This window comes from Protopterus annectens, chromosome 9.part0, assembly GCF_019279795.1.
Source record: "Protopterus annectens isolate FY-2018-M chromosome 9.part0, PAN1.0, whole genome shotgun sequence".
Lineage (NCBI taxonomy): Eukaryota > Metazoa > Chordata > Ceratodontiformes > Protopteridae > Protopterus > Protopterus annectens.
In genome coordinates, this window is record NC_056743.1 from 1,284,294,574 (window position 1) to 1,284,322,073 (window position 27,500).

Here is a 27,500-nt window from a genome sequence, read left to right on the forward strand (position 1 = left end):
TTTGGTTCTTTGCCCCCCATCATTAACTGCTTTGTGACCCTTCCTCACCCAGTATCACACCATGTGAATTCCATGGATAATGTCATACTTTTGAGTTGTAGACTTCTTATCCTTCAGAAAATGCATGCTAACACAAAATCCTGTTATTCTGGCAACTTTCTAAGGTTAGAAAAGGAATATTTAAAATCTGCCCCTATTTTTGTAAAGATGTCCCCCAGAATCTTTTAATTTAGTGTTGCAAGGCATGTTCCACATGTAGGGCGCAAGGATTAGTGTAGGGCTGTAGGCCTATAAACAGGCTGCAGCTTAAGTGTCTCAGTTTAGGTTGTGTAACAAAATGGTCACCTTGAGTAAGTGGTACCAAAGCTAGCCAGTCAGAGAAGGAACTCTATTGCGAAAGAGTTGTGTGCTGTTTTACTATCCTTGTTTAATGGGCTTGTCTAGTATTGTAATATAAGGATTCACCAGGGAGACATAAACTGATTCTGCAATCTGACATTATAATTAGCACTTCACATAACTACACTTTCAAAACTCTATCCAAAACAATTTTACTTTTAATCAGCTCTTGATTCACTACAGCAATTTCCTCCCCGGAAGGAAACTGAGGAAATCTCTGCATTTATAAGCCAACGAACAAGAAAGTCTAGTGTACCAGTGAGGCACCTTCTCTCCAGAAAGTTCATAGGTTCATAGGTTCATAGGTTCATACTAGGCTATCTGCCCTAGGGCATTTATAAGCCTAGCCAGAGTGTGTGTGGCTTTCACCACCCCTTAGGATGAGAATACTATACCCATTAGTTTGCTGTGCCTCTGTCCAGCAGTGATACAGAGATGATTCCCGGGGTAAACCTACGATCTCCCATCCACTCGTCAAGATTTCTCTTGAACAGAGTCAGTGAGGGGCTCTGCCTCACATGGACTGGGATTCTGTTCCATAGTGTAGGGAGTCTCTGGGTGATGAATCTGTCCCTCCAGCACGTCCTATTTATATCCGTGTTGAGGTTTAAGTCTCTTGCTCTCGTGGCTCTGGTGGATTTGGATTTTTGAGGTGAAGCATGTCCATTAATTCCGGGTTGGACATGGCCTTGTATGTCAGGCACAGATCACCTCTGAGCAGACGGTATGTGACTGAATAGAGCTGGAGTTTCTTCAGTCGGGCATCGTATGACATATGTTTGAGCCCCTTTATCCTTTTGGTGAGGAACTTTTGGGGTCTTTCCAACTGCTGCAGGTGTCGGGTAAGGTACATTCAATGGGGCGTTGTACTCAATCATTGGTCTGATAAGTGAAGAGTACAGGGGTACAATGACCTCTCCTGATCTGGATGTGAATCCCTTCATGATCAGGTGGGCAATGTAGAAGGTCTTCCTAACCACTTTGGCAATGTGAGTGTCAAAAGAGAGGTTACTGTCAACTTGGGTCCCCAGGTCCCTGATAACTTCTTCCGTGTTTAATGGATTACCACCTATGTGGTAGTTAGGGGTTACCTTGTTTTTCCCAAAGGGTATGACTATACATTTTTGGCATTTAGCTTAAGGCCATGGCTCTGGCACCAGTTATCCATTTCTATGAGACCTTTCTGGAGGATGTCTGTGTCTGATGGAGTGTCAATTATGGTGCCCAGTTTGCAGTCATCTGCAAATTTTGTCAGCCACAATCCCCTATGTTTGCCTGCACTTCAGAAAAATAAATGCCGAACAAGAGGGGCCCAGGACTGAGCCCTGTGGGACACCGCCGTGACCGGCTTAGAGTCTGACATGGCACCAGCAACTCTAACCCTGTGTGTTCTGTCCTTGAGCCAGTTTGCAACCCATCTTGTGACATATGGGTTTACATCTAAGCTGGTGAGCTTTTCTATGATGCCCGAGTGGGGTATTGTGTCAACGCTTTGCTAGGTCAATGTAGGCTGTGTGAACTGCCTTACCCTCATCAATGGCCTTAGTGACGGTTTCGAAAAGTCGACCAAGTTCAAGAGGCAGGATCTGCCCTTGACAAAGCCAAATTGGGTAGGATCCAGTGTCTGTAGGTCCCCAATGTCTTTATTTATGAGTTCCATTATGATCCTCTCCATAGCTTTGCAGACAAGGCTCATCAAGCTTATGGGGCGGTAATTTCCAGGGTCCGTAGAAGCACCGCCTTTGTGGAGTGGGACCACAGTTGCCGTACGCCATTCTTTGGGTACGTATCCTGTAGTAAGGCTAAGATTAAACAGCAGCCTTATGTGTGGGTTTAGTTCCTCATTGAGTTCGTGTAGCACACAGCCGGGGACACCGTCCGGTCCCATTGATGCTGTGTTTTTTGCTTTAGAGAGAGCAGCTCTCACCTGGGCATCTGAGATGTTTGGGAGGCTAGACTCTGGTGGGATAGATATTTCTCCTTTTGGGGGGAGGGGAGAAATTTGCACTGAACCTGTCTGCCAGTATGTTGGCAATGTCTGTGGGTTCAGTGATTTTTTTATCATTTTGGACTAATTCTGAGCATATCTGGGAGTTTCCACCCAGGTTGCTAACATAGCTAAAGAAGGCTTTATGATTGTCTTTTGTGTCATTAGCGATTTTTTCTCAAAGTTGGCCTTGGATGATTTTATGAGTGATCGTAGTTTTTGCTAGTATTGATCAGAGATGCCTTCCCATTTAGGGATTTTGCTCTGTCATGTAGTAGCTTTCTCCTCTTGTTGTAGAGTTTGTTTATGGCTGGAGTCCACCAGACCGGGCGCCTGCCTTTGGTGGAAAGGGTCTTGATTTTATTAGGGATTGCTTGATCCATACATTCCTGAAGGTGCTCGTAGAAGGCATTTGTAAGGGTTTCAGCAGCGTGGGTTGTGGTTTCTACTGGCTCAGGGGCCTTGAAGGATACCACTCCAGTTTTAAGAAGTGTGAAGTTTGCTTTTGAGAAGTTCTTCACTGTGGTCTTTTGCTGGGGTGGGGGCGGGATGTGGCTCTCCAGTGAGATTAATTTATGGTCTGATCTCACCAATGAGGGATATACTTCCGTGTGGAGCATTTTTCCCCATGTTTGTGATGATCAGGTCTAGTATATTTTCTCCTCTTGTGGGAATGGTGACTAGTTGTTCCATAGCATTTGAGTTTATGAACTCAAGGAACCTTTGGGCTAGGGTGTTGGGGCTTGAGTAATGTTCCCAGTCTATGTTTGGGTAGTTGAAGTCACCCAATATGATGGTGTTTGGAGAGACATTCATACTCTCCAGTGTCTTCAGGAAGGCTGTGTGGGTTTCCTGAGTTTGAGAAGGTGGTCTGTAGCATGTTACAAACTGTAGGGCAGTTTTACCTATGGTTAATTGCACCTGGATGGTCTCCGATGCTTCGTGCGTTGCCACTAACCTGGAGGTGTGGGTATCCTTTATGAATATGGATACTCCCCCCTCCTTTTGTGGTTCGGTCCGGATTTGGGGACAGAACGCATGATATGAGGTATAACCTGATAGTGCTGGGGTGCTCTCAGGAGCCTTGAACCAGGTTTCAGTCACAGCACAGACATCGATGTTCTCCATACTGAGGAGGGCTTCGAGGGCGTGCATCTTGAGGTTTAGACTTCTGGCATTGAGCAGTATTACCCTTAGTTTTTCTCCATTTTTGTTTTCTAGGGTGGTAGGTTTATCATTTGAGCCTTGCCTAAAAGGCACTATGGGGTGGCAAGAGCCTTTGCCAATATCCGGAAGCCCAGGGGTGACAGGTGCAAGCCGTCCCTTGCGAAGCAGCGTGGCTTGTCAAGCATGTCATCCCAGGCAAACAGACATTGGATCCCCTTAGAATGACACCAGTAATTAAGCCAATTATTAAAGCTGATCATTTTGTCTCTGTATTGTGGCATCATTCTTGGTGAGGGTAGGATACTGCTCAGGGTCAGGGTCATACCGGCCTGGGCTCCATAATCTGAGAGCTCCTCTATGTCTCTTTTCATGTAGTCCAGGGAGGTACGTCTCAGGTCGTTCACACCAGCATGTACAATGACTGAGTCATACTTGTACTTGCTGTGGAGTGACCTGAGTGCTTGTGTTATGTGGTGGATTCTAGCGCCTGACAGGCAGCTTACTGTGATCTTTTCTTTGTTCAGTCTGGTGAGTGGGACGTCAGTGTGTCTGACTATGGAGTCACCTATAACAAGTGTGTCTGGCATTGTGTTTGGCCTTAAGGGCTGTGACTGTTTAGCACACTGACTTTGAGAACTATGTGTTGCATGTCTTATGTCTTGAGGTGGCAGTTGCTTGGGTGTCTGCTTTGGAGGCCTCTGTAGTTTTGGTAGATTTTTGATCAGTGCCTCCGAATATGTCTTTGTGTGTTTATGTGTTTGTTTTGCAGTTCTGATAGTTCTATGTGAAACTGGGTTTGTGGTGTGTGTGGTTTCCTTCTCCTCCTGTCTGGTCTTGCCAGTCCTGAGTTGAGAGAGCTCAGCCTCCAGTTTGGCTATATAGTTGCATCTCTCACATGTATTTGTGTTTTGTGGGAGAAGGAGTGGGTTGTCTGTGTACATGAGGCAATTGTAACATTGCCTCAAGATGCCCAGATTCACCAGCTGAACAGGAGAGGACGCTAGCAACTGACCCTTCGACATGCTAGAAAAAGTGAAAAAGTTTGCTGTGTAACTGAATCAGAAGGGACCTATAGGGAAATGGGTACTCAAGGGGATTCTAGGCTAATGTAGTACTTTGTTTAGTATACAAGTACTTTACCTATATAAAAATGCTTTAGGAGCAAGTGCTGAGCTTTACCTATATAAAAATGCTTTAGGAGCAAGTGCTGAGCTTTTGAGATAGAGAATAAACTGTTTAGATTGCAAGTAGAGAAGTTCTAAGGGAAAAATTGAAAAGCAGACTTTACGGAGCCAGAAATAGTTTAACCTTTTTTAACCGGCGCTGCCCGATGGTGCTCTATGGGCAACTCCACGCTAAATCACGCAAAAGTGCGCTAAAGCGGGCTTTATAGCAGGGGGTTGAAAAGAGCTAGGAATTGACCCAAAATGGCCAATAGACTACAAGTTTCTGGCTGGAACCACTGCTCTAGGGACAGATAGGCTGCTCAGTGCTCCCCACTCCCACTGGTGAACAAAGAAGCTTCCCTTTATCCAAATAAGGATATGGAATAGCACAGGAACCAAGCCAAAGCCCAGAGATCAGCAAACTCTGAAGACTGGACTATTCTAGTTCAGCAAGACGGGAAAACAATATTTTTTTTTTTTTTCAGAAAACAGAGGAAAAACAGACAGTAAATGCTATAAATGCTTTTAAACGGCTAGCGCACTTGAGTGTGTTAGCCTACAGGTAAAATTAAACAACAAATAACTTTTTTTAAAAGTGCAAAACAGTTAATCAACAGAAACACAGTTTAAATAGAATGCAGAGCTGTATATACAGGCGAAAATGCAGTCGCTAAGCAGTAAATAATCAAAAAGCCAGAAAAAAATACTTAAATCAGGAAAAAGTCACTCTTTTGCTCTCTGCTGCTTGTAGAACTCTGCAGGACACCACGAGGAGCTGTGCTGAGTTGAATACAAGCGACAAAGCACGCTAAAGCGGGCCTTATTACAGGGGGCTGAACGACAAAGTAGTCAAAGTAAAAATTGTACACCAGGTGGTTTCATACACAACTGGCAAGTCATGCTGTGTTTTGCTTTTCAAACATGCAGTGTGTACAGATGATGCCCTACTAATGAGTATGCAATGTCAGTGTTATCTTACTCTACGCCAATTTCATTCATGCTCGGCCACCATTTATGAAATGAGGCTAGCTTTTTTGTTGTCAACAGAGTATATTAATATTGTGAAAAACAGCACTCTGCCACAAAAGAGGACAGATGGCCATCAGTTCTTAATCCCACTTCTCCTGGCTGGCCTCTCATGTGCAAGGCCTTCCGCTTTAACTCTGCTCACCTGCATCATTGTCATATGATGCCTTTCTTTTGTCAGCCACAGCAGGAAAATAAGACAATGCTACCCGATTACAATGTACACGGACAACTTTGCTGCTAAAGGGAACCAAAAACATCAGGAAATCTAGTCACCTATTTCTCTCTTTCATGTAAGGCAATCAAGGCTTACATGTGATTTAAAATGGTCTTGTTAAAATGGTTTGACTATTTGCATTGCCTTTCTTTTTAACAAATGCAACAGAATGTTATCAGGCACCATCAGAGAGTATTCAGGTATGGCTGGCATTACTTCTGTTGCATATTTTAACAACATACCTAACTGAGGTGGTGGTGCTGCAGTAGCATTGTCGCCTCACAGTAAGACGCTGTCCGGTTCGATTCTCAGTAGAGCGTCTTCTGTGTGGAGACATGCGTGAATGGACGTATCTTCGTTGAAGGTTGTGCGTCAGAGCTGGCAACTCGGCACGTAAAAATCTACTGCCAATCATTAGCGGACCGGAGTTCCGATGTGGCGACCCCTAACCGGGAAAAGCCGAAAGACACAACAACCTATTCACAACCGATATGAAGCTGTTATCAGCAAGTAGTCTACACATACTGAGGGTTCTGTTTTAATTGGCTACAAGCTTGGACTAGAATTCTGTTTACAGTTTCATAGAAGGTTAACACTTATTATAACAGAACCTCATAAAGAGAGAGAATTCTTGCAGCAGTATGGATTCCCTGCACCCCTTTGAATTTGTATGTGAGCTTCCAGTCTTATTTACTGTATATCTGCTAGAAATTATGCATAAATATTGTGTTTATACTGTCACAATTATCAGTTTTTAAATTAATTGTTATTATAAGTTGCACACTTCTGACTAAATGTACTAATGATGGTGTGGATTAACACTACATTTGCATAATGGGCATATTCTGAGACTGGAAGAGAGGCAGCCATAGGCACCCATTACCCTCACACAGGGGGACTTTCAACCACTACCACCAACACCCTCACACAGGGGGACTTTCAACCACTACCACCAACAGACTGTATGATAACTGCATATCTGGCAGGAGAAGCCTCCTCTGACTCAAAATATCTGCTATCATGATCAGTGCCTGCGTTGTACATTAGTACTGTCCCTCACAGGAAAAGAGGGCAGGGGAAACCTCAAGGGGCAGTTCTTCACAGGAAGGCACATATAGGGAGCACCTGTATGGAAGTCAGCTTAATAATTATGCAGCAAACCCAGTAACATTCCTTCTTTCATAACACATTGACTAGTTTCCTTTGTAAAAATGATGTTTCATTTTAACCTTTGAGGTGTTGACACTGAGCAGTCATTTGTAAAGCCCAGTAAATTCTGTTACTAAGTACTGGCAATACTGAAGTAATGAATGTGCACCCTATATGATGAACAGCCAATGTCATCTGTCAGAGACAGTAGCATTTATTGCCCAGAATGCAAACCAAACTATATCTACCTGATGATGTCGTATTTTATGGTGAGACTGTGTTTGAATGGATGCTTCGTGATCACAAAACCAAATGCAAGGTGGATTACAGAGTCCACAGTGAATTAACACTGCCCTTGACATTGATTGTTTTTACTTCAGGCTGCATTGAAATCACTGTTAATCTCCTCCTATAAATCTTTAACACCTGAAAGGTTGGTTGAGCAATAGCCGAAGGATGACCAGTCAAAACTGCCTTGGCACTCACCGTTATTCTCTCAGCTAAGAGATGTTTACTTCTCATGGTCTCAATTTAAGCTGTTAGCAGATCTGTATGCGGGTTGTGTCTGTCCACCATAAAACTAGTAGGGGGGGAGAGAGAGAGACTTAGAGAGACAGAAAAGAACAGCAAATAGCCTGTGCTGACATCAGAGCTACCTCTGTGCACACAGGAAAAAAGAGTGGATTCTAAGAAATCCCAAATCCCTTAAAGGGAAGACTTACCATTTCTAGTATGGTACTTATGTTACCATTAGTTGAAATGGATGGCCTGAAAGGTCAGTGTGCCACAGTTCAGTCTGCTGGGCATTCATGCTGAGAAGCTGCCCTCTGTCTTTTGCAGCAGTAAATTTTGTTAGAAATTTCTAAACACAAATCAAAAGTCCTGGTCACAGCAGCTAGGTATGTTGTGTATTATTTAACCACCCTGCTCACAAATCTTCTTATTTTCTTGCAGATATGAGAAAATTATCGGGGGCAAGTATCTAGGTGAGCTGGTACGACTGGTACTCTTGAAACTGGTGAATGAGAACCTCGTGTTTAATGGAGAAGCATCAGAAATGCTAAAGACTAGAGGAAGTTTTGAGACCAGATTTGTTTCTCAGATTGAAAGGTAACTATTTTTCATAATGACTGAATTGTAAAGTCATTTTGTATTTTCTTACTGATACTAATAAACAGTAGCATCATTTTAAACACTTACTCTACCATGACTACTGGACAGTGTGTGTGTGTGTGTGTGTGTGTGTGTGTGTGTGTGTGTGTGTGTGTGTGTGTGTGTGTGTGTGTGTGTGCTCGCATACGAATGTGTTTCTGTCTGTGTGAGTGTGTGTGTGTGTGTGTGTGTCTGTGTGTGTGTGTGTGCGTGTGTGTGTGTGTGTGTGTGTGTGTGTGTGTGTGTGTGTCTGTCTGTGCATGTGTCTATGTCTGTGTCTGGTGTCTGTGTGTTGGTGTGTGGTTCTGTGTGTGCTTGTGTGTGTCTGTGTGAATGTGTGTGTGCATACACGTGTGTATCTCTGTGAGTGAGTGTGTGTGTGTGTATTGTGTGCGCGCGCGTGTGAGTCCACGATTTATCTGTCTGTGTGAGCGTGTGTGTGTCTGTGTCTGTCTGTGCATGTGTGTATGTGTGTCTGTCTGTGTGCTGGTGTGTGGATCTGTGTATGTGTGTGAGTGCACATTTTATCTGTCTGTGTGAGCGTGTGTGTGCCTGTGTGTGCATGTGTGTATGTGTGTCTGTCTGTGTGTGTGTGTGTGTGTGTGTGTGTGTGTGTGTGTGTGTGTGTGTGTGTGTGTGTGTGTGTGTGCACTTGCGTGCCCATATTCACATGTCTTCCCTTGTTCTCTACCTCCAATACCCTTGTAGTTAACCTTCTGTGGGCCCTTATCCATGCTTCTTTTTTTCTCACTGATAATTTACCTTTGCATTGTTGTGCTCAGTCAAGCATAGGTTGCACATGCTATTTAATAATGCTTTTCTTGTCTTTCCCAGTGTTTATGCTACATTAAATTTCTGTTCCTTGTTATGTTTCATTACTTTCTCTGTCTTAATGTTAAGTATGAAATGTGCAACTTGCAACTTAGATCTCCCCCAAATGCCTGCAGAAAAGTAGCAGCCTCTTTTACATACACATCTTGACAGAATGTTTGCACAAAGGAAAAAGAATCATGTCCTGTTTCCAATAATCCTTTATAGCTGAGAAGTCCCTACTCAATCATAATCATACATGTCATCCTTGTAGCTGTCACTACAGCTGTAATTACCTTGGCCTTGTAAAATGTATTTATGAGAGGCCCTTAAGACAGCTGGGTCAGACAAATGTGTCCTGTAGTTACAACATGAGTTGGTGGTAGCATGGTCTGACTCTAAAGACAAATGTCATATTCCTTCCTGTATTAAGTCTCATTGGTTATTCATTGTTAACATACTGGTACCTTACCAGGGTCACTGCACTGTAAACATTCACAGTCACTGCAGAGTACCTGGATTAATATAACTATGTGTAGATAATTATTTTCCATTATTTGTAACCATTATTTCAGTCTAGGAGGTGGTGTCTTGTATTTTCATAACAAAACATGTAGAACTTCAGGAAAAGTCCAAATAGCTGTTTGAGGGAAGCAGGTAGGTGCATTTTCAAGTTCAGTTAGCTGAATAACTATGGACACAAATGATTCTTATGGGCAGATGTCAGCGTTTATATACTAGGTCAGCAAAAAGCTAACTGGGATAGTGTGGTACCCATCCTTCAGTGGTTACAGATAGGTCTTTAACATTCTCCCAAATAAGGGATTGGTCATTGATATTGGTACTGTGAGGGTGGGTTTTGAGATGATCATCTGGGTAGAAAGAGCAGGGGGATAGGTAAAACAAAATGCTTGCAAGAGGATACATTTATAATCAATATGTGTGTTTCTTGAAAGTAAGATAAGTTTGATGGATTCTTGAATTTCACAGCAAAGAAGTTAGGATGACCTTTACATAACTAGAAAACTCCTGACTGGGGACAGTGCTTTTGTAAAGGCATCATTGCAAGATGAGAGCTGACAACATATTTTTGTAAGGGTAGAGGCCCCCACTACCCTGTACGTATGGGAAACAACTCAGTGATCACTGCATCTTGGAGAACAGGAGATTACCCAAGTGCAGTAACTCTATTCCCAGGACGCAGATTAATCAACTGTGTGAATCCGAGTTTGTGTAGAGCTGCTCATCATGTCAGTGTCCTGCTACCATAGAGACCATTAACACCTGATCCAGGTTGGACATCCAAAGATTTCAGAAAGGGTGAGCAGGATCTGAGGAAAACAAACAACTAGTGAAAGATAACACAGTAGAACAGATAGCTTGGAAAAGGGGAATACAGAATGAATAGGAATAAACATTAAAATGGAAAGAGGGAATTGTATCAGGTAGTGCAAAGGTGAATGTGGGATGTGGCTGGTCAGCCTAAATTATGGTTATGGAATACAGGGGCTGCCTAATGGTTAAGGTGTTTGCCTTACAAACACAAGGTGCAGGGTTTGAGTCTCACAAGGGATAATTGGCTAGGCTTACAACAGCTTACAAAGGCAGTTAGCTTAGTACTAACCTATGAACCTATAGGTGCACACAGAAGTGGTTTCTGACAGTAATGTAAGCTGCCTCTGTAAAAAGTGTTATTTATTTAGTTAGTTACCTTACACAGCTGTTTTAACTGTGGTAGTTATACTAATGTGAAAACAGTATTAACATTGCTTTATGTTATGAAACCATTGCCACCTTCGTGGTACAGATCATGACTGAAAAGGCTTCTTGGACCACCCCACTGACCCATTTAACAGAGTAAGTATAATAAATAGGAGTCAGTTTGTCTCTGCACAGAATACGGCACTATATTTTGTTCTGTGGTGTGCTTGGGATCAATAGTTCAGAGTAATGGTGAGAGAGGTGAAGAAGAGGGTACAGGCAGGGTGGAATGGGTGGAGAAGAGTGTCAGGAGTGATTTGTGACAGACGAGTACCAGTAAGAGTGAAAGGGAAGGTCTACAAGAGGGTAGTGAGACCAGCTATGTTATATGGGTTGGAGACAGTGGCATTGACAAAAAGGCAGGAGTTAGAGCTGGATGTGGCAGAGTTAAAGATGTTAAGATTTGCACTGGGTGTGACGAGGGTGGACAGGATCAAGAATAAGTATATTAGAGGGTCAGCCCAGGTTGGAAGGCTTGGAGACAAAGCCAGAGAGGCAAGATTACATTGGTTTGGGCATGTGCTGAGGAGGGATGCTGAGTATATTGGGAAAAAGATGCTAAGGATGAAGCTACCAGGTAACAGGAAAAGAGGAAGGCCTAAGATAAGGTTTATGGATGTGGTGAGAGAGGACATGCAGGTGGTTGGTGTGCAGAGCAAGATGCAGAGGACAGGAAGAATTGGAAACAGATGATCTGTTGTGGCGATCCCTAATGGGAACAATTGAAAGAAGATGATGATTTTGTCCTGTGGTGTATGGTTAGTGAAATTCTTCATATAATACTGCATTATGTCTTGTACTGTGTTCTATGGTTAGTGAATCTCTCCACAAAATATTGCACTATGTCCTGTCCTGCGCACTATGTTTAATGAGCTTATCAAGAGAATACTGCACTATGTCTTGTCCTGTGTTCTATGATCAGTGAGTTTCCCCATAGAATACAGCACTGTGTCTTGTCATAAGCACTATGGTTAGTGAGTTTACCCATAGAATTCAGCACTATTTCTTGTCCTGTGCACTATGGTTAGTGAGTCTCTCCACAGAATACTGCACTATGTCTTGTCCTGTGCACTATGGTTAGTGAGTTTCCCCACAGAATACAGTACTATGTCTTGTCCTGTGCTCTATGATTAGTTATTTTCCCCACAGAATACAGTACTATGTCTTGTCCTATGCACTATGGATAGTGAGTTTCCCCATAGAATACTGCACTATGTCTTATCCTGTGCTCTGTGGTTAGTGAGTATCTCACAGAATACTGTACTGTATCTTGCCCAGTGCCCTGTGGTTAGTGAGTTTCCCCACAGAAAAACTATGTCTTGATGTGTGCACTATGGTTAGTGAGTCTCTCCACAGAATACAGCACTGTGTCTTGTCCTGTGCTTTATGGTTAGTGAGTTTCCCCATAGAATACAGCACTATATATTGTCCTGTGCACTATGGTTAGTGAGTTTCCCCATAGAATACTGCACTATGTCTTATCCTGTGCTCTGTGGTTAGTGAGTATCTCACAGAATACTGTACTGTATCTTGCCCAGTGCCCTGTGGTTAGTGAGTTTCCCCACAGAAAAACCATGTCTTGTTGTGTGCACTATGGTTAGTGAGTCTCTCCACAGAATACAGCACTGTGTCTTGTCCTGTGCTTTATGGTTAGTGAGTTTCCCCATAGAATACAGCACTATATATTGTCCTGTGCACTATGGTTAGTGAGTTTCCCCATAGAATACTGCACTATGTCTTATCCTGTGCTCTGTGGTTAGTGAGTATCTCACAGAATACTGTACTGTATCTTGCCCAGTGCCCTGTGGTTAGTGAGTTTCCCCACAGAAAAACCATGTCTTGTTGTGTGCACTATGGTTAGTGAGTCTCTCCACAGAATACAGCACTATGTCTAGTCCTGTGCACTATGGTTAGTGAGCGTCTCCACAGAATACTGCACTATATCTTGCCCTGTGGTTAGTGAGTTTTCCCATAGATGACTGCACTATGTCTTGTCCTGTCTCCTATGAATAGAGTCTCTCCACAGAATACTGCATTATGTCTTGTCCTGTGCACTATGTTAGTGAGTGTCTCCACAGAGTACTGCACAATGTCTTGTCCTGTGCACTCTGGTTAGTGAGTCTCCACAGAATACAGCATTATGTCATGAACTGTGCACTATGGTTAGTGAGTTTCCCCACAGAATACAGCACTATGTGTTGAACTGTACACTACATCTTTGCTGTGATTTGGAGAACATATAAATGGTGACAAGGAAGACAACTAACATGTGCAAAGTCTGTGCTGTAGGCAGTAGAAAAGTGTGGAGAAATTAAGGGGGTGTCTTTATCTACTTAGAGTAGGCAAAGTAGTAAAGAAGAGTAGAAAAAAGGTTTTGCACAAAAGGAAGTTCACAAGAAGATTTGGTGTATTCAGTGAAGTTGGGGGAAGGGGAAGGAGATAAATTTGGAAGCAATAAGCATGCTTCTTGAAAGGAGGTAATACTTGCTGGATTTCTGGAACAGTCCTCTTGCATGTATTTTTGAAAAAAGAGCACTGGAGACAGGCAAAAGGGAACTTTAAAAGTGATAAGAAGAGGTTACAGGTCAGAGGTCAGTCAATTTTTTTTAGCTAGTAATAGTAAGGCGCAGGAAGTGGGTGGTGCCTGGTCCAGATTTTTGTTGTGTGTTTGAGATAATTATTTACCAAATGTTTCTTTCATCTGCATTCACTGAAGAATTATGAAAGCACTGACAAGTCTGTTATCAAATTACGTTTTTAGTGATTCTGGCAATATGAAGCAGACCTACAATATCTTGACTGGGCTAGGGCTCTCAGCATCGGAAATGGACTGCAGAATTGTGCATATGGCATGTGAGAGGGTTACAACTCGTGCTGCAAGGATGTGTGCTTCAGGGCTAGCAGCAGTTATCAATCGCATGCGAGAAAACCGGGCAGAGCAGACTCTGATAATCACAGTTGGCATTGATGGTTCTGTCTACAAATTACATCCAAGGTAGGAATACTAACCATAAATGAGTATTCATTCCCCAAATTAACTATATTCTGAAATATGTGAACAAGAATTTGTGGCATGCTTTATGTAATGTAGACAACCTATACATTATTTTCAAAATAATATTCTAAGTTACCACATATCACCATCTGTATCTGATACCGACTCTGCAAATATGATATTGTAATGGTATAAGCTTTACATCTGTATCACAGCATGTCCCTTAAGTAAATAACCTGCCCTCCTTGAAAATTATTATTAGCTGTAGGGTAGGGCAGCTGGGTCATATCAACTGTATTGGGACATTCTTGGACGTATATATGAAACATTTACAAAATGCATTTATACATAAATAGAAAACATAAGTAATGAAGGTTACCAGTTAATATGTTGACAGTAAATGGAAACAGTTAATTACAAGGCTAAGAATGTAGGTGGTAGAGAAGTAAAAAGAGGTAAAGAAACTGAGCGAGAAACCAGGATGAATGGGGTTGGAGATAGGATGAATAGATATGAACTGCAGGTCCAAGGACAGGTCCAAGTGGAAATTAGGCAGGTTTTTAGATTGTGCAGAAATGTTTTATGTTTACTGTCATGTCTATGGTCTAGTGGGATGGAATTCCACAACTTAGTTACATGAACAAAGTATAAAGAGTGACCAAAGTGGTTGTTTGATTTGACAACTCCCTGAAGGCTTTTGGTCTGAGATCTTAGGTCTCTGTGAGGCATATATTTTGGAAGTAAGTCAGAGATGGGTTGGCAACTACTGGGTTCATACAGAATTGCATGTGTGATTTTTATAGGTTCATAGGTTCAAAGGTAGGTACTAGGCTATCAGCCCAAGGGCCTACGTAAGCCTAGCCAGCAAGGTACCATAGCTTACGCCACCCAAGAAAGTTATTTTCCTGTGCCACTGTCCAGCAGAGACACAGAAGTGATCCCTGGGGTGTATTTCCTATTTCCCATCCACTCATCAAGATTTTTCTTGAAGAGTGCTAATGAAGAACTTTGCTTGACATAGATGGGTAGCTTATTCCAGAGTATAGGAAGTCTCTGGGACAGGAATATATCCCTCCAGTGTGTCCTGTTTATTGTGGTGACAAGGTTTAGGTCCCTAGAGCGTGTAGCTTGGAAGGATTGGGATGTCTTTAGGTTTAGCATGTCCAACAGATCTGGGTTTGACATAGCTTTATATGTTAGGCAGAGATCACCTCAGAGTAGGCGATATGCTGCGGAGTCCAACAGATCTGGGTTTGACATAGCTTTATATGTTAGGCAGAGATCACCTCAGAGTAGGCGATATGCTGTGGAGTCCAACAGATCTGGGTTTGACATAGCTTTATATGTTAGGCAGAGATCACCTCAGAGTAGGCGATATGCTGCGGACTAAAGCTGGAGATTTTTGAGGCGGTCAGTGTAGGGCATTTGTTTGAGGCCAGTAATCCTCTTTGTGAGGTACTTCTGTGGCCTTTCCAGCTGCTGCAGATGTCTTGTGAGGTGCATTCCAAAAGGGGCGTTGTACTCTAAAATGGGTCTAATGAGTGAATTATAGGAGGTAGGTGCAGGATTAAATTAAATGTCATCACATAGTAATACACAAAGTGACAGTAAAGTCATGGCACAGAAGTTTTGAAATGATTTTGTGGTATAACTCATCTTGCTTTTCTTTCTTTTTTTTTTAAGATTCATAACTCTTGAGATATGTGCAGGGCCATCCTTAAATCAGCTGGCTCTTTAGGCAAAAGAGTTCTACAGAAGAGCACACCCCACTCATGTCATCTCCCACCTGGCCAACCCACAACATCTAGATTCGTTTCTTCTTCCTTTTTATCACAGTTTGCCTTACTGTTCCATTTTTATTTAATTTATTTATTAATTCAACATATTGTGGTGGTGGTGCTGCGGTAGCATTGTCACCTCACATTAAGACATTGTCCTGTTCGATTCTCAGCTAGAGCATCTTCTGTGTGGAGACATGCGTGAATGGGCGTACCTTCATTGAAGGTTGTGCGTCAGAGCTGGCAACCCGGCACGTAAAAATCTACTGCCAGTCATTAGCGGACCGGAGTTCCACTGTGGTGACCCTTAACCGGGAGAAAGCTGAAAGACACAACAACTTATTTAAGTAGGCAAGACTGCTCTCTGCTAACTGTGTTGGAAATAAGTGCATTAAGATGTAGGACTGAGGTCCACAAGGCCCCTGAATCCATAGGGGTTCTAGATGCTTTGAGGTGCATCATACAGTTTTTTTTTTCAAACAACATTTTCATCTAGTGATGGCTTGAACAAAAATCATGATTATGGGAAGAAATTTGATCTTGTTCTTCAACTTTTGTTTTCCCTAAATCCTTTCAACATACCTTAACTGACCCAGACTACTCTGTTATAAGTGTGATGGAAATAATTGCATTAAGCTGAAGGGGGGGTGGAGGCTACAAGGTCCCCAGAAGTTTTGTGGGTTCTAGATGCTTTGAGGTGCATTTTACATTTTTTAAACAACCTTTTCATTCAATGGTAGCCTGGACAAAAACTATGATTAAGAGAAGAAATTCAGTTTTGCTTTAGTTTTCCCTGAATCCTTTCAACATACCCTAACTGACCAAGATTCTGTGTAATATCTAACTTAATCTGAATGTCTAGAGGCTTCTAGGCAGTAGAAGCCATGGGGGTTATAGATGCTCTGAGATGCACAACTTTTGTCCAACCTTTTGATTCAATGGTGGCCTGAACAAAAATCATGCATAAGGAAAATATTTAATCGTAGTTTGTTATTTCAAGGGAGAACTGAGTTGCATCCGAGATTCAATGCTCAAAATTAACCAAATAGCAGTGCACAATAAACATAGAAGACAAAGGCTTGTAGTGATACATACACAATATCTGAAAATAGTACTTACCTCCTTATGCCACTTTAAAAAAGGTAGTCACTTTCTGGGCACCCCATCTGATGATTAATTTGCATGAAAATAAAGGGACAAATGGCCACAATCATATATTTCAAGTTGTTGGTGTCATATGTTTATACAGGTTCCCTATCAGAAGCCTGAAACACTATAAGCTCGAAAATCAAAATCCTGAAACCAAAAGCCTGAAAACTCAAAATCCTGAAAACCCAAAATCCTGAAACTCAAAATCCTGAAAACACAAATAATGCTAATATGCCAATACAAAGACACTAATGTCTACCGACTTACCTTAACCCTAAGGTCCGTCACTATCGCACACTCACCTAACCCGCGCCCTAACCCTAACTCACTTAAACCGCCCCTAACCCTAATTTTTGTCACTATTGCATACATGCCTAACCTGCGCCCTAACTCTAACTCACTTAAACCGCCCCTAACCCTAACATAAAACCAACCGCACACTTACCTGAACCCAACGCATAACCTAACACCACAGGGCTAACAATAGCAAAGCCACAGTGACGTCAGTATGTCTATTTTGTGTTTTCAGGATTTTGAGTTTCAGGATTTTGGGTTTTCAGGATTTTGAGTTTTCAGGCTTTTGGTTTCAGGATTTTGATTTTCGAGCTTATAGTGTTTCAGGCTTCTGTTAGGGAGCCGTTTATACAACATGCTTCCTCACCTCTACCCACAAAAGACAGTCACCTTATGTGTACCCCTCTGATATCAGACTTGGACAAAACAGAAAAAAACAAATAGAACATATTTGTTGTCAGACATATATATAAAGAGAATGCTTCTTTTCCCTTCCCCAAAATGTAGCCAGCTGTATATGCATTTCATCTTTGATTGTGAGGAAATTGAAATAATAATAATAATAATATTTCAAACTTACTTTTAGTCATTACACTGTTCCTGTACAAGCTTACTGACCCTCTTTGCACCCCTCTAAATTTTGTGAAGGAAAGTAATAAAGACTACACTGTCGCCAGCCCAACACACGACACTGACCACTGGGGTTTTGGGGAAAGTTAAAGAAATAATGACAGCACCCTTATCTCCCCACACAAGCTAGTGTGACCTTCTGTATACAACCATGAGAAAGGGCTGGTTTTAGGCTAGGTGAAGTTCAGAGCAGTGGGCACTACTAAACCCATATCAAAATCTACTTATACGGCCTTGGTGTATGGAGGCCACTACCCCCCCCCCCCAGAAGCTCTGGAGTTCTGGATATGCTGTGATGAATTTTATACCCCCCTTTTTTGAAATTACTGTAAATTGAGCAAATGACAAGAGAGTCAGTTACTTTCATCCAGACAGCCCCCACCAAGCAATTATAGCTACACCTATGATCAATTCAGATGTCAGATTGTCATAAAAAAGATGTCTATGTAACGCATTTAATGTTTGTTTCAAAGAGCTTCCACATTTTAAACTATTCCAGGTTACTTTACACAAATCACATTAGTCCGGGAAAGTCAGTAGTGAGTGCTTAAAACTGAACAATGTAAGAGCCTCATTTACTTTCATCCAATCAACGCCAGCCCCATAGATCTCAACCTCTTACCTCCAGACAAAGACAAATCCAAAAATAATTAGGGATACTTTTTAAAATATTAGTACTATTAACATGAAGAGATGACAGAAAAAAATGTGAAATAACAGAATATATCCATAATAAATCAAATAACATGGATTTACTGAAGCAAAAGAAGTATAATTCTTATTATTGTCATCAACTTTTCTCCCAGAATTACAAGTTTTACTAGGGGATTTGGGGGGGGGGGGGGCAGAGCAAAATTTTGGGTCAGAATCAGGGACATTTGAAAGGTATGCTCAACTCCCACCCATCAGTTATAGCCAAATGGCTAAGCAATAAGTTTCACCCTTTCTAGTTTCTTTCCACCCAGACAAGTTAACAAGCCACATGCGCACACTTTACAGTATTTCAAGTTGCTTCAGACAAATCACAAAGTGGAAGCCTGACATAAATATTACCGGAAATATCTGGTTGATCACATTTAGCATCATGGAAAAAATAATAAAAATACTTACCTCACTGTGCTTGTTCTGTCTCACATTCTTCTCACTGTCCGGAATTTGATACAATGTCCTTCCTCCAGCCATTAGTAATATTTTTATTAAAAATGGAGAACAAATGCTCAGATCACAGGTTTTGCACCTTCCATTTGAAGGTAATGAGGTCTCTGCTCTGTGACCTTACAATGCTCAAGTCTAACCTGACGTTACTTGAACTGAATGGGCAAGTTAAGATGAGCAATGTTGGGGTGCCCATCACACTGGGATGGGCATATTTTGTTGTTGAAAGGCATTGCGTTTTATTTTTTTTTTTAGAGCAAAGAAACAACATATTTCCTTGCTATTTCCAATTTATTTATTTATTAAGTTATTTTTTGGAGCAAGGAAGCAACAAATTTCCTTGTTTTGAAAAACAACTAACTAAATAAATAAAGTGGAAAGTGTACCCCTCCAAACCTGGCACCCTAGGCAGTTGCCTGGTTGACATATGTTTAAGGCCAGGCCTGGATATTTGAAGGTACACTAGCGTGAATAGGTATTTTTGTCTTGGAATACTTAACATTAGGTACTGGCAAGAGAAAAGTTGAGGTGATTTATTGGTGGCATTGAAATGAGGATGTATTATAAAGCAATGATATTGTATAACCCAAGCCTTGGTAATTACTTCTTTTCCTGTACAATTTAAGCTGCATTGTCACCTATGTTTCCCAAATATTGAATGAACACTGGTCAGATAGTGTGTAGTCCTTAATGGAGGGGTATAGAATTAGTTTATTAGGAGTCTGAGAATGTAAAGGGCGAAAACATAACAAAACAACACAGAAAACTTCATCCAAAAAAAAATCACAGTGACTAATGTTGTTATACAGTGAATGCACTAGTTTGGGCTAAATAGTATATATTTATATAATTTCTAAAGTGGCAAGGTTTGCAACAAGTCTGCCTTATAAGGCATATAATTGTATCGTCCTAAAAACAAATAAACCGTCTTGAATTGCTTCACTACTTCACTTACTTTCAGCTAATTGTATCCCACAGTATGGCACACATTCCACAAACATGCATAGCCTGGATAAGACTTGTTCAGCATTACTTACTTTCACAAGACAAATGACTTCATAATGTTCACATGTCCAATAATTCAGCAGGCAATACCACTCTCACTGAGGTTAACAAATAACCACCTCACCTTTAAAACTTATCTTAAGAAAGTCCCATCAGATTGTTGGCTTTGCGGTTGCTTAACCCTTGGGTAATCTCACAACTTAATTATAATTTCTGAATGATACCAGTTAACTCAACTGGCATAAATGTTTTCAACTGATAAAATTCTACTAAACTACCTGTAAATGTTGTTAATATCTCTACCCTATTATCTCTGCATTAGGTTACTTTTACTCATCAATTTAACAACTTTTGACCCTCACCATTTACTATCTGTATCTTAATACTCTTTCTTAACCCCAAACACTTTCCCTACTCTGCTACTCATCTTTTACTTCCTTTCTATCTTTAATTTCTTATGTCTGTGCTTGATACTTGGTGACTTCTCAGTTCATCTTTATCACTAGCAGGAAATAATGCAAACACTATTAAAACCGTCCATGGCTACTAAGTCTTCTCCTTCCTGTCTGCTGTACTATAGTATACTCTGCCAAACCTCCCTGCAGACATCTATAACAAAATACTAATAAATTTAAGTTTCATTTTAATCTCTGTCCACTTGAAGAATTCTTAACTATTCTGTCTGTCACTAAAATTATTGAATGATTATTTTTATGTTTATTATTTGTAAATGTTTGATATTTTGATTCTGTATAATTTTTGTACATGTATAACCGCTGTAACTGTACATTTAATGACATGGAGCTTTTTCCCCTGGGTCTTAACTGAAAAGTGGGTTTTCTATCTAGTAAGACCTTCCACAGTAAACAAATGCTAGTAAATAAATAAATTCTCATCTGATCAGCTACTTTATACATATAATTTACATTATGATTAATATTTTCTTTCCACAAAAGATATTTTGTGAGTCTTTATTATTGCTTCAGCAAAGTCCAGTGACTTTCAGTTTTTCACAGAGCTAATCTGAAGACAATAGTTCATTTATCTAATTTTTGAACAGACATTTATTAACAATACTTGGGGATAGACCTTTTACTATACACAGAGAAGACTACCACTTTTTTATCTTCCCTCAGAATATAAAGCTCACAGTTGCTATAATAATGTCTTTCTTCACTTATAGTATCAGTGTCTACACAATCTCATTTTATACCGAGAGTCTCAGTGTTGACCCTTCATAGATTTTTGTTAAGTTATCTTTCTTTGTAATGCTATACTACTTTTATATGTTTTACAGTGCTTAGATTCTATCGGAGATACATACAAATGTTGCATGATCTGCATTGCAGTATTTACTTTTTAATAGGTCTAATTTTAGAAAAATCGCATTTTGTTATTGCCATTTGGTTATTGGCAGAAATATTTTCTTCAGTAGCTTGGATGCAGATATTTACTTCATTAAGTCAGCAAACTTCAGCATAGAAAATCCTTTTCTGTAGTCATGTACCTGTATTTCTCATAACCTGTTTTGGTAGCAGTGATAATCCAGATACTGATTGGCATATCACCACCTTCTAGGATTTAACGTTGCTAGACTATCTCCATGCAAATAGAACTCTTCGACAAACTCAGTAGTTTTAAACCACTGCTTAAACAATGTGGTAATGAATCCTGGTCCTGTACATACTCATTACAGAGTTAAAACGTTTCACTGTACAATACTATCAAAATACTCTCCTTAGACATAATATTACTAAACTCTTATTGAAATGACAATTTTTATACATAACTGCTGTCAGTATAATCCACTAAATTGCATGTATTCTTTCTCTTTAGTGACTTCCACCTCTGTAAAATCTTAGAATGTATAAGTATAAATGTATCTACTGTTTGTGTATAAATGTAAATAGAAATGTAACTACTCTGTGTTTGACTAGAACTTAGTATAATGCAATGTAAACAAATGGAACTTTTCTCCCTGGGCCCCCACTGAAAATGGCTATTACCCAATCGGAGTTTCCCAGTAAACAAAGACAAATAAATAAATAAATAAAATAGGATAAAGATAAGATACTGTTTGGTAATCTATGGGGTCTATGTTAGCTTATCAAACTTCCAAATTATCGAAAACTATATGGTCGAGACCAGATGGTTGACGATTTGGTTCACTGAACAGTAAGGATCAGGGAATTTACCCTTTTCCCACTGCAGTGCGATCTGGGTGTTGGTATAAATAATTAGCATGGGATGTGGGGGGGTGTAGGAGGACTTGCCCCCTGCAAAAGCATTGTTTGTTTTGTTTGCAGATGTTGTTTGGGTTTGTGTTGTTTATCGACAAACTGATTTGTCACGTCAACCACATGGTCTTGACCATATGGGTTTCGACAATTTGGATGTTTGATAAACTAACATAAACCCAATCTATGTAAATGTACTTAGTAAAACAACAAACCTTCATAGGTTCATAGGTTCATAGGTTTATACTAGGCTAACTGCCCTAGGGCATTTATAAGCCTAGCCCAAAGTTATGTGGCTTACGCCGCCCCTTATGTTAGAAATACTGTGCCCATTAGTTTGTTGTGCCTCTGTCCAGTAGTGACACAGAGATGATTCCCGGGGTAAACCTACGATCTCCCATCCACCGGTCAAGATTACTCTTGAACAGAGCCAGCGAGGTGCTCTGCCTCACATGGACCGGGATTTTATTCCACAGCATGGGGAGTCTCTGGGTGATAAATCTATCCCTCCAGCACATCCTATTTATATCCGTTACTAAGGTTTAAGTCTCTTGCTCTAGTGGTTTTGGTGGAGTTGGATGTTGAGGTGGAGCATGTCCATTAATTCCGGGTTGGTCATGGCCTTGTATGTCAGGCACAGGTCACCTCTGAGCAGACGGTATGCAACTGAATAGAGTTGGAGTTTCTTCAGTCTGGCAGCATATGACAGGTTTTGGAGTCCTTTATCCTTTTGGTGAGGAACTTTTGGGGTCTCTCCAATTGCTGCAGGTGTCGGGTGAGATACATCCCGAATGGGGCATTGTACTTGATCATTGGTCTGATAAGTGAAGAGTACAGGGGAACAATGACCTCACTTGATCTGGATGTGAATCCCTTCATGATCAGGTGGGCAATGTAGAAGGTCTTTCGAACCACTTTAGCAACATGAGTGTCAAACGAGAGGCCACTGTCAACCTGGGTCCCCAGGTCCCTGATAACCTCTTCTGTGCTTAGTGGGTTGCCACCTATATGGTAGCTTGGGGTTACCTTGTTTTTCCCGAAGGGTATGACTATACACTTTTTTGCATTTAACTTCAGGCCATGGCTCTGGCACCAGCTATCAGTTTCCGTGAGACCCCTTTGAAGGATGTCTGTGTCCGATGTACTATCCACTATGGCACCCAGTTTGCAGTCATCTGCAAACTTTGTCAGCCATAGTCCTCCTATGTTTGCCTGTACTTCTGAGAAGTAGTTGCCGAACAATAGGGGGCCAAGGACTGAGCCCTGTGGGACTCCACTTGTAACCGGCTTGGAGTCTGACATGGCTCCAGCAACTCTAACCCTGTGGGTTCTGTCCTTTAGCCAGTTTGCAACCCATCTTGTGACATATGGGTTTACATTTAAGCTGGTAAGTTTCTCTATAATACCCGAGTGGGGTATTGTGTCTAAAGCTTTGCAAGGTCAAGGTAGGCTGTATGGACTGCCTTTCCCTCATCAATGGCCTTGGTGACTGTTTTGAAGAAGTCGACCAAGTTCAAAAGGCAAGATCTGCCCTTGACAAAGCCAAACTGGGTTGGGTCCAAGGTCTGCAAGTCCCCTATGTCCTTGTTTATGAGTTCCATTATGATCCTCTCCATAGCTTTGCAGACCAGGCTTGTTAAACATGGGCGGTAATTACCAGGGTCCATAGAGGCACTGCCATTGTGGAGTGGGACCACAGTTGCCGTACGCCACTCCTTGGGCACATATCCTGTGGTGAGGCTAAGATTAAACAGCTGCCTTATATGCGGGTTTAGTTCTTCATTGAGTTCATGTAGCACACAGCCGGGGACCCCATCCGGTCCCATTGATGCTGTGTTTTAGCTTTAGAGAGAGCAGCTTTCACCTGCGCATTTGAGATGTCTGGGAGGCTACACTCAGTTGGGATAGTTATCTCTCCTTTTGGGGGAGAGGGGTGAAGTTTGCGCTGAACCTGTCTGCCAGTATGTTGGCAATGTCTGTGGGTTCAGTGATTTTGTATCATTTTGGACTAATTCTGAGCATATCTGGGAGTTTCCACCCAGGTTTCTGACATAGCTGAAGAAGGCCTTATGATTGTCTTTTGAATCTATGGCAATTTTCTCTCAAAGTTGTCCTTGGATGATTTTATGAGGATCGTAGTTTTTTTTTGTTTCTTTGCCCCTTTTTTTTTTTGGGGGGGCTGGGGTTTCCCAAAAAGGGGTTTCCTTTCCCTTTTATTTATTAAGTTATTTTTTGGAGCAAGGAAGCAACAAATTTCCTTGTTTTGAAAAACAACTAACTAAATAAATAAAGTGGAAAGTGTACCCCTCCAAACCTGGCACCCTAGGCAGTTGCCTGGTTGACATATGTTTAAGGCCAGGCCTGGATATTTGAAGGTACACTAGCGTGAACAGGTATTTTTGTCTTGGAATACTTAACATTAGGTACTGGCAAGAGAAAAGTTGAGGTGATTTATTGGTGGCATTGAAATGAGGATGTATTATAAAGCAATGATATTGTATAACCCAAGCCTTGGTAATTACTTCTTTTCCTGTACAATTTAAGCTGCATTGTCACCTATGTTTCCCAAATATTGAATGAACACTGGTCAGATAGTGTGTAGTCCTTAATGGAGGGGTATAGAATTAGTTTATTAGGAGTCTGAGAATGTAAAGGGCGAAAACATAACAAAACAACACAGAAAACTTCATCCAAAAAAAAATCACAGTGACTAATGATGTTATACAGTGAATGCACTAGTTTGGGCTAAATAGTATATATTTATATAATTTCTAAAGTGGCAAGGTTTGCAACAAGTCTGCCTTATAAGGCATATAATTGTATCGTCCTAAAAACAAATAAACCATCTTGAATTGCTTCACTACTTCACTTACTTTCAGCTAATTGTATCCCACAGTATGGCACACATTCCACAAACATGCATAGCCTGGATAAGACTTGTTCAGCATTACTTACTTTCACAAGACAAATGACTTCATAATGTTCACATGTCCAATAATTCAGCAGGCAATACCACTCTCACTGAGGTTAACAAATAACCACCTCACCTTTAAAACTTATCTTAAGAAAGTCCCATCAGATTGTTGGCTTTGCTGTTGCTTAACCCTTGGGTAATCTCACAACTTAATTATAATTTCTGAATGATACCAGTTAACTCAACTGGTATAAATGTTTTCAACTGATAAAATTCTACTAAACTACCTGTAAATGTTGTTAATATCTCTACCCTATTATCTCTGCATTAGGTTACTTTTACTCATTAATTTAACAACTTTTGACCCTCACCATTTACTATCTGTATCTTAATACTCTTTCTTAACCCCAAACACTTTCCCTACTCTGCTACTCATCTTTTACTTCCTTTCTATCTTTAATTTCTTATGTCTGTGCTTGATACTTGGTGACTTCTCAGTTCATCTTTATCACTAGCAGGAAATAATGCAAACACTATTAAAACCGTCCATGGCTACTAAGTCTTCTCCTTCCTGTCTGCTGTACTATAGTATACTCTGCCAAACCTCCCTGCAGACATCTATAACAACATACTAATAAATTTAAGTTTCATTTTTAATCTCTGTCCACTTGAAGAATTCTTAACTATTCTGTCTGTCACTAAAATTATTGAATGATTATTTTTATGTTTATTATTTGTAAATGTTTGATATTTTGATTCTGTATAACTTTTGTACACGTATAACCGCTGTAACTGTACATTTAATGACATGGAGCTTTTTCCCCTGGGTCTTAACTGAAAAGTGGGTTTTCTATCTAGTAAGACCTTCCACAGTAAACAAATGCTAGTAAATAAATAAATTCTCATCTGATCAGCTACTTTATACATATAATTTACATTATGATTAATATTTTCTTTCCACAAAAGATATTTTGTGAGTCTTTATTACTGCTTCAGCAAAGTCCAGTGACTTTCAGTTTTTCACAGAGCTAACCTGAAGACAATAGTTTATTTATCTAATTTTTGAACATACATTTATTAACAATACTTGGGGATAGACCTTTTACTATACACAGAGAAGACTACCACTTTTTTATCTTCCCTCAGAATATAAAGCTCACAGTTGCTATAATAATGTCTTTCTTCACTTATAGTATCAGTGTCTACACAATCTCATTTTATACCGAGAGTCTCAGTGTTGACCCTTCATAGATTTTTGTTAAGTTATCTTTCTTTGTAATGCTATACTACTTTTATATGTTTTACAGTGCTTAGATTCTATCGGAGATACATACAAATGTTGCATGATCTGCACTGCAGTATTTACTTTTTAATAGGTCTAATTTTAGAAAAATCGCATTTTGTTATTGCCATTTGGTTATTGGCAGAAATATTTTCTTCAGTAGCTTGGATGCAGATATTTACTTCATTAAGTCAGCAAACTTCAGCATAGAAAATCCTTTTCTGTAGTCATGTACCTGTATTTCTCATAACCTGTTTTGGTAGCAGTGATAATCCAGATACTGATTGGCATATCACCACCTTCTAGGATTTAACGTTGCTAAACTCTGGAATACTATCTCCATGCAAATAGAACTCTTCGACAAACTCAGTAGTTTTAAACCACTGCTTAAACAATGTGGTAATGAATCCTGGTCCTGCACATGCTCATTACAGAGTTAAAACGTTTCACTGTACAATACTATCAAAATAATCTCCTTAGACATAATATTACTAAACTCTTATTGAAATGACAATTTTTATACATAACTGCTGTCAGTATAATCCACTAAGTTGCATGTATGCTTTCTCTTTAGTGACTTCCACCTCTGTAAAATCTTAGAATGTATAATTATAAATGTAACTACTGTTTGTGTATAAATGTAAATAGAAATGTAACTACTCTGTGTTTGACTATAACTTAGTATAATGCAATGTAAACAAATGGAACTTTTCTCCCTGGGCCCCCACTGAAAATGGCTATTACCCAATTGGATTTTCCCAGTAAACAAAGACAAATAAATAAATAAATAAATAAAATAGGATAAAGATAAGATACTGTTTGGTAATCTATGGGGTCTATGTTAGCTTATCAAACTTCCAAATTATCGAAAACTATATGGTCGAGACCAGATGGTTGACGATTTGGTTCACTGAACAGTAAGGATCAGGGAATTTACCCTTTTCCCACTGCAGTGCGATCTGGGTGTTGGTATAAATAATTAGCATGGGATGTGGGGGGTGTAGGAGGACTTGCCCCCTGCAAAAACATTGTTTGTTTTGTTTGCAGATGTTGTTTGGGTTTATGTTGTTTATCGACAAACTGATTTGTCATGTCAACCACATGGTCTTGACCATATGGGTTTCGACAATTTGGATGTTTGATAAACTAACATAAACCCAATCTATGTAAATGTACTTAGTAAAACAACAAACCTTCATGTTAAAGTTACTGTAACAGTAAAGCTCC

The 27,500-nt window shown here is 40.4% G+C and overlaps 1 protein-coding gene across 1 annotated transcript in view; it reads left to right on the plus strand.

Moving 5' to 3' along the window:
- The window catches only part of GCK (glucokinase), a 564,210-nt gene that overhangs the window by 507,990 nt on the left and 28,720 nt on the right, over positions 1-27,500 (plus strand). Inside the window, exons 8-9 of the mRNA XM_044084223.1 lie at positions 8,066-8,221; positions 13,596-13,829. Of these exons, the coding sequence (XP_043940158.1) occupies positions 8,066-8,221; positions 13,596-13,829 (390 nt within the window). The remainder of the gene's footprint in view (positions 1-8,065; positions 8,222-13,595; positions 13,830-27,500) is intronic.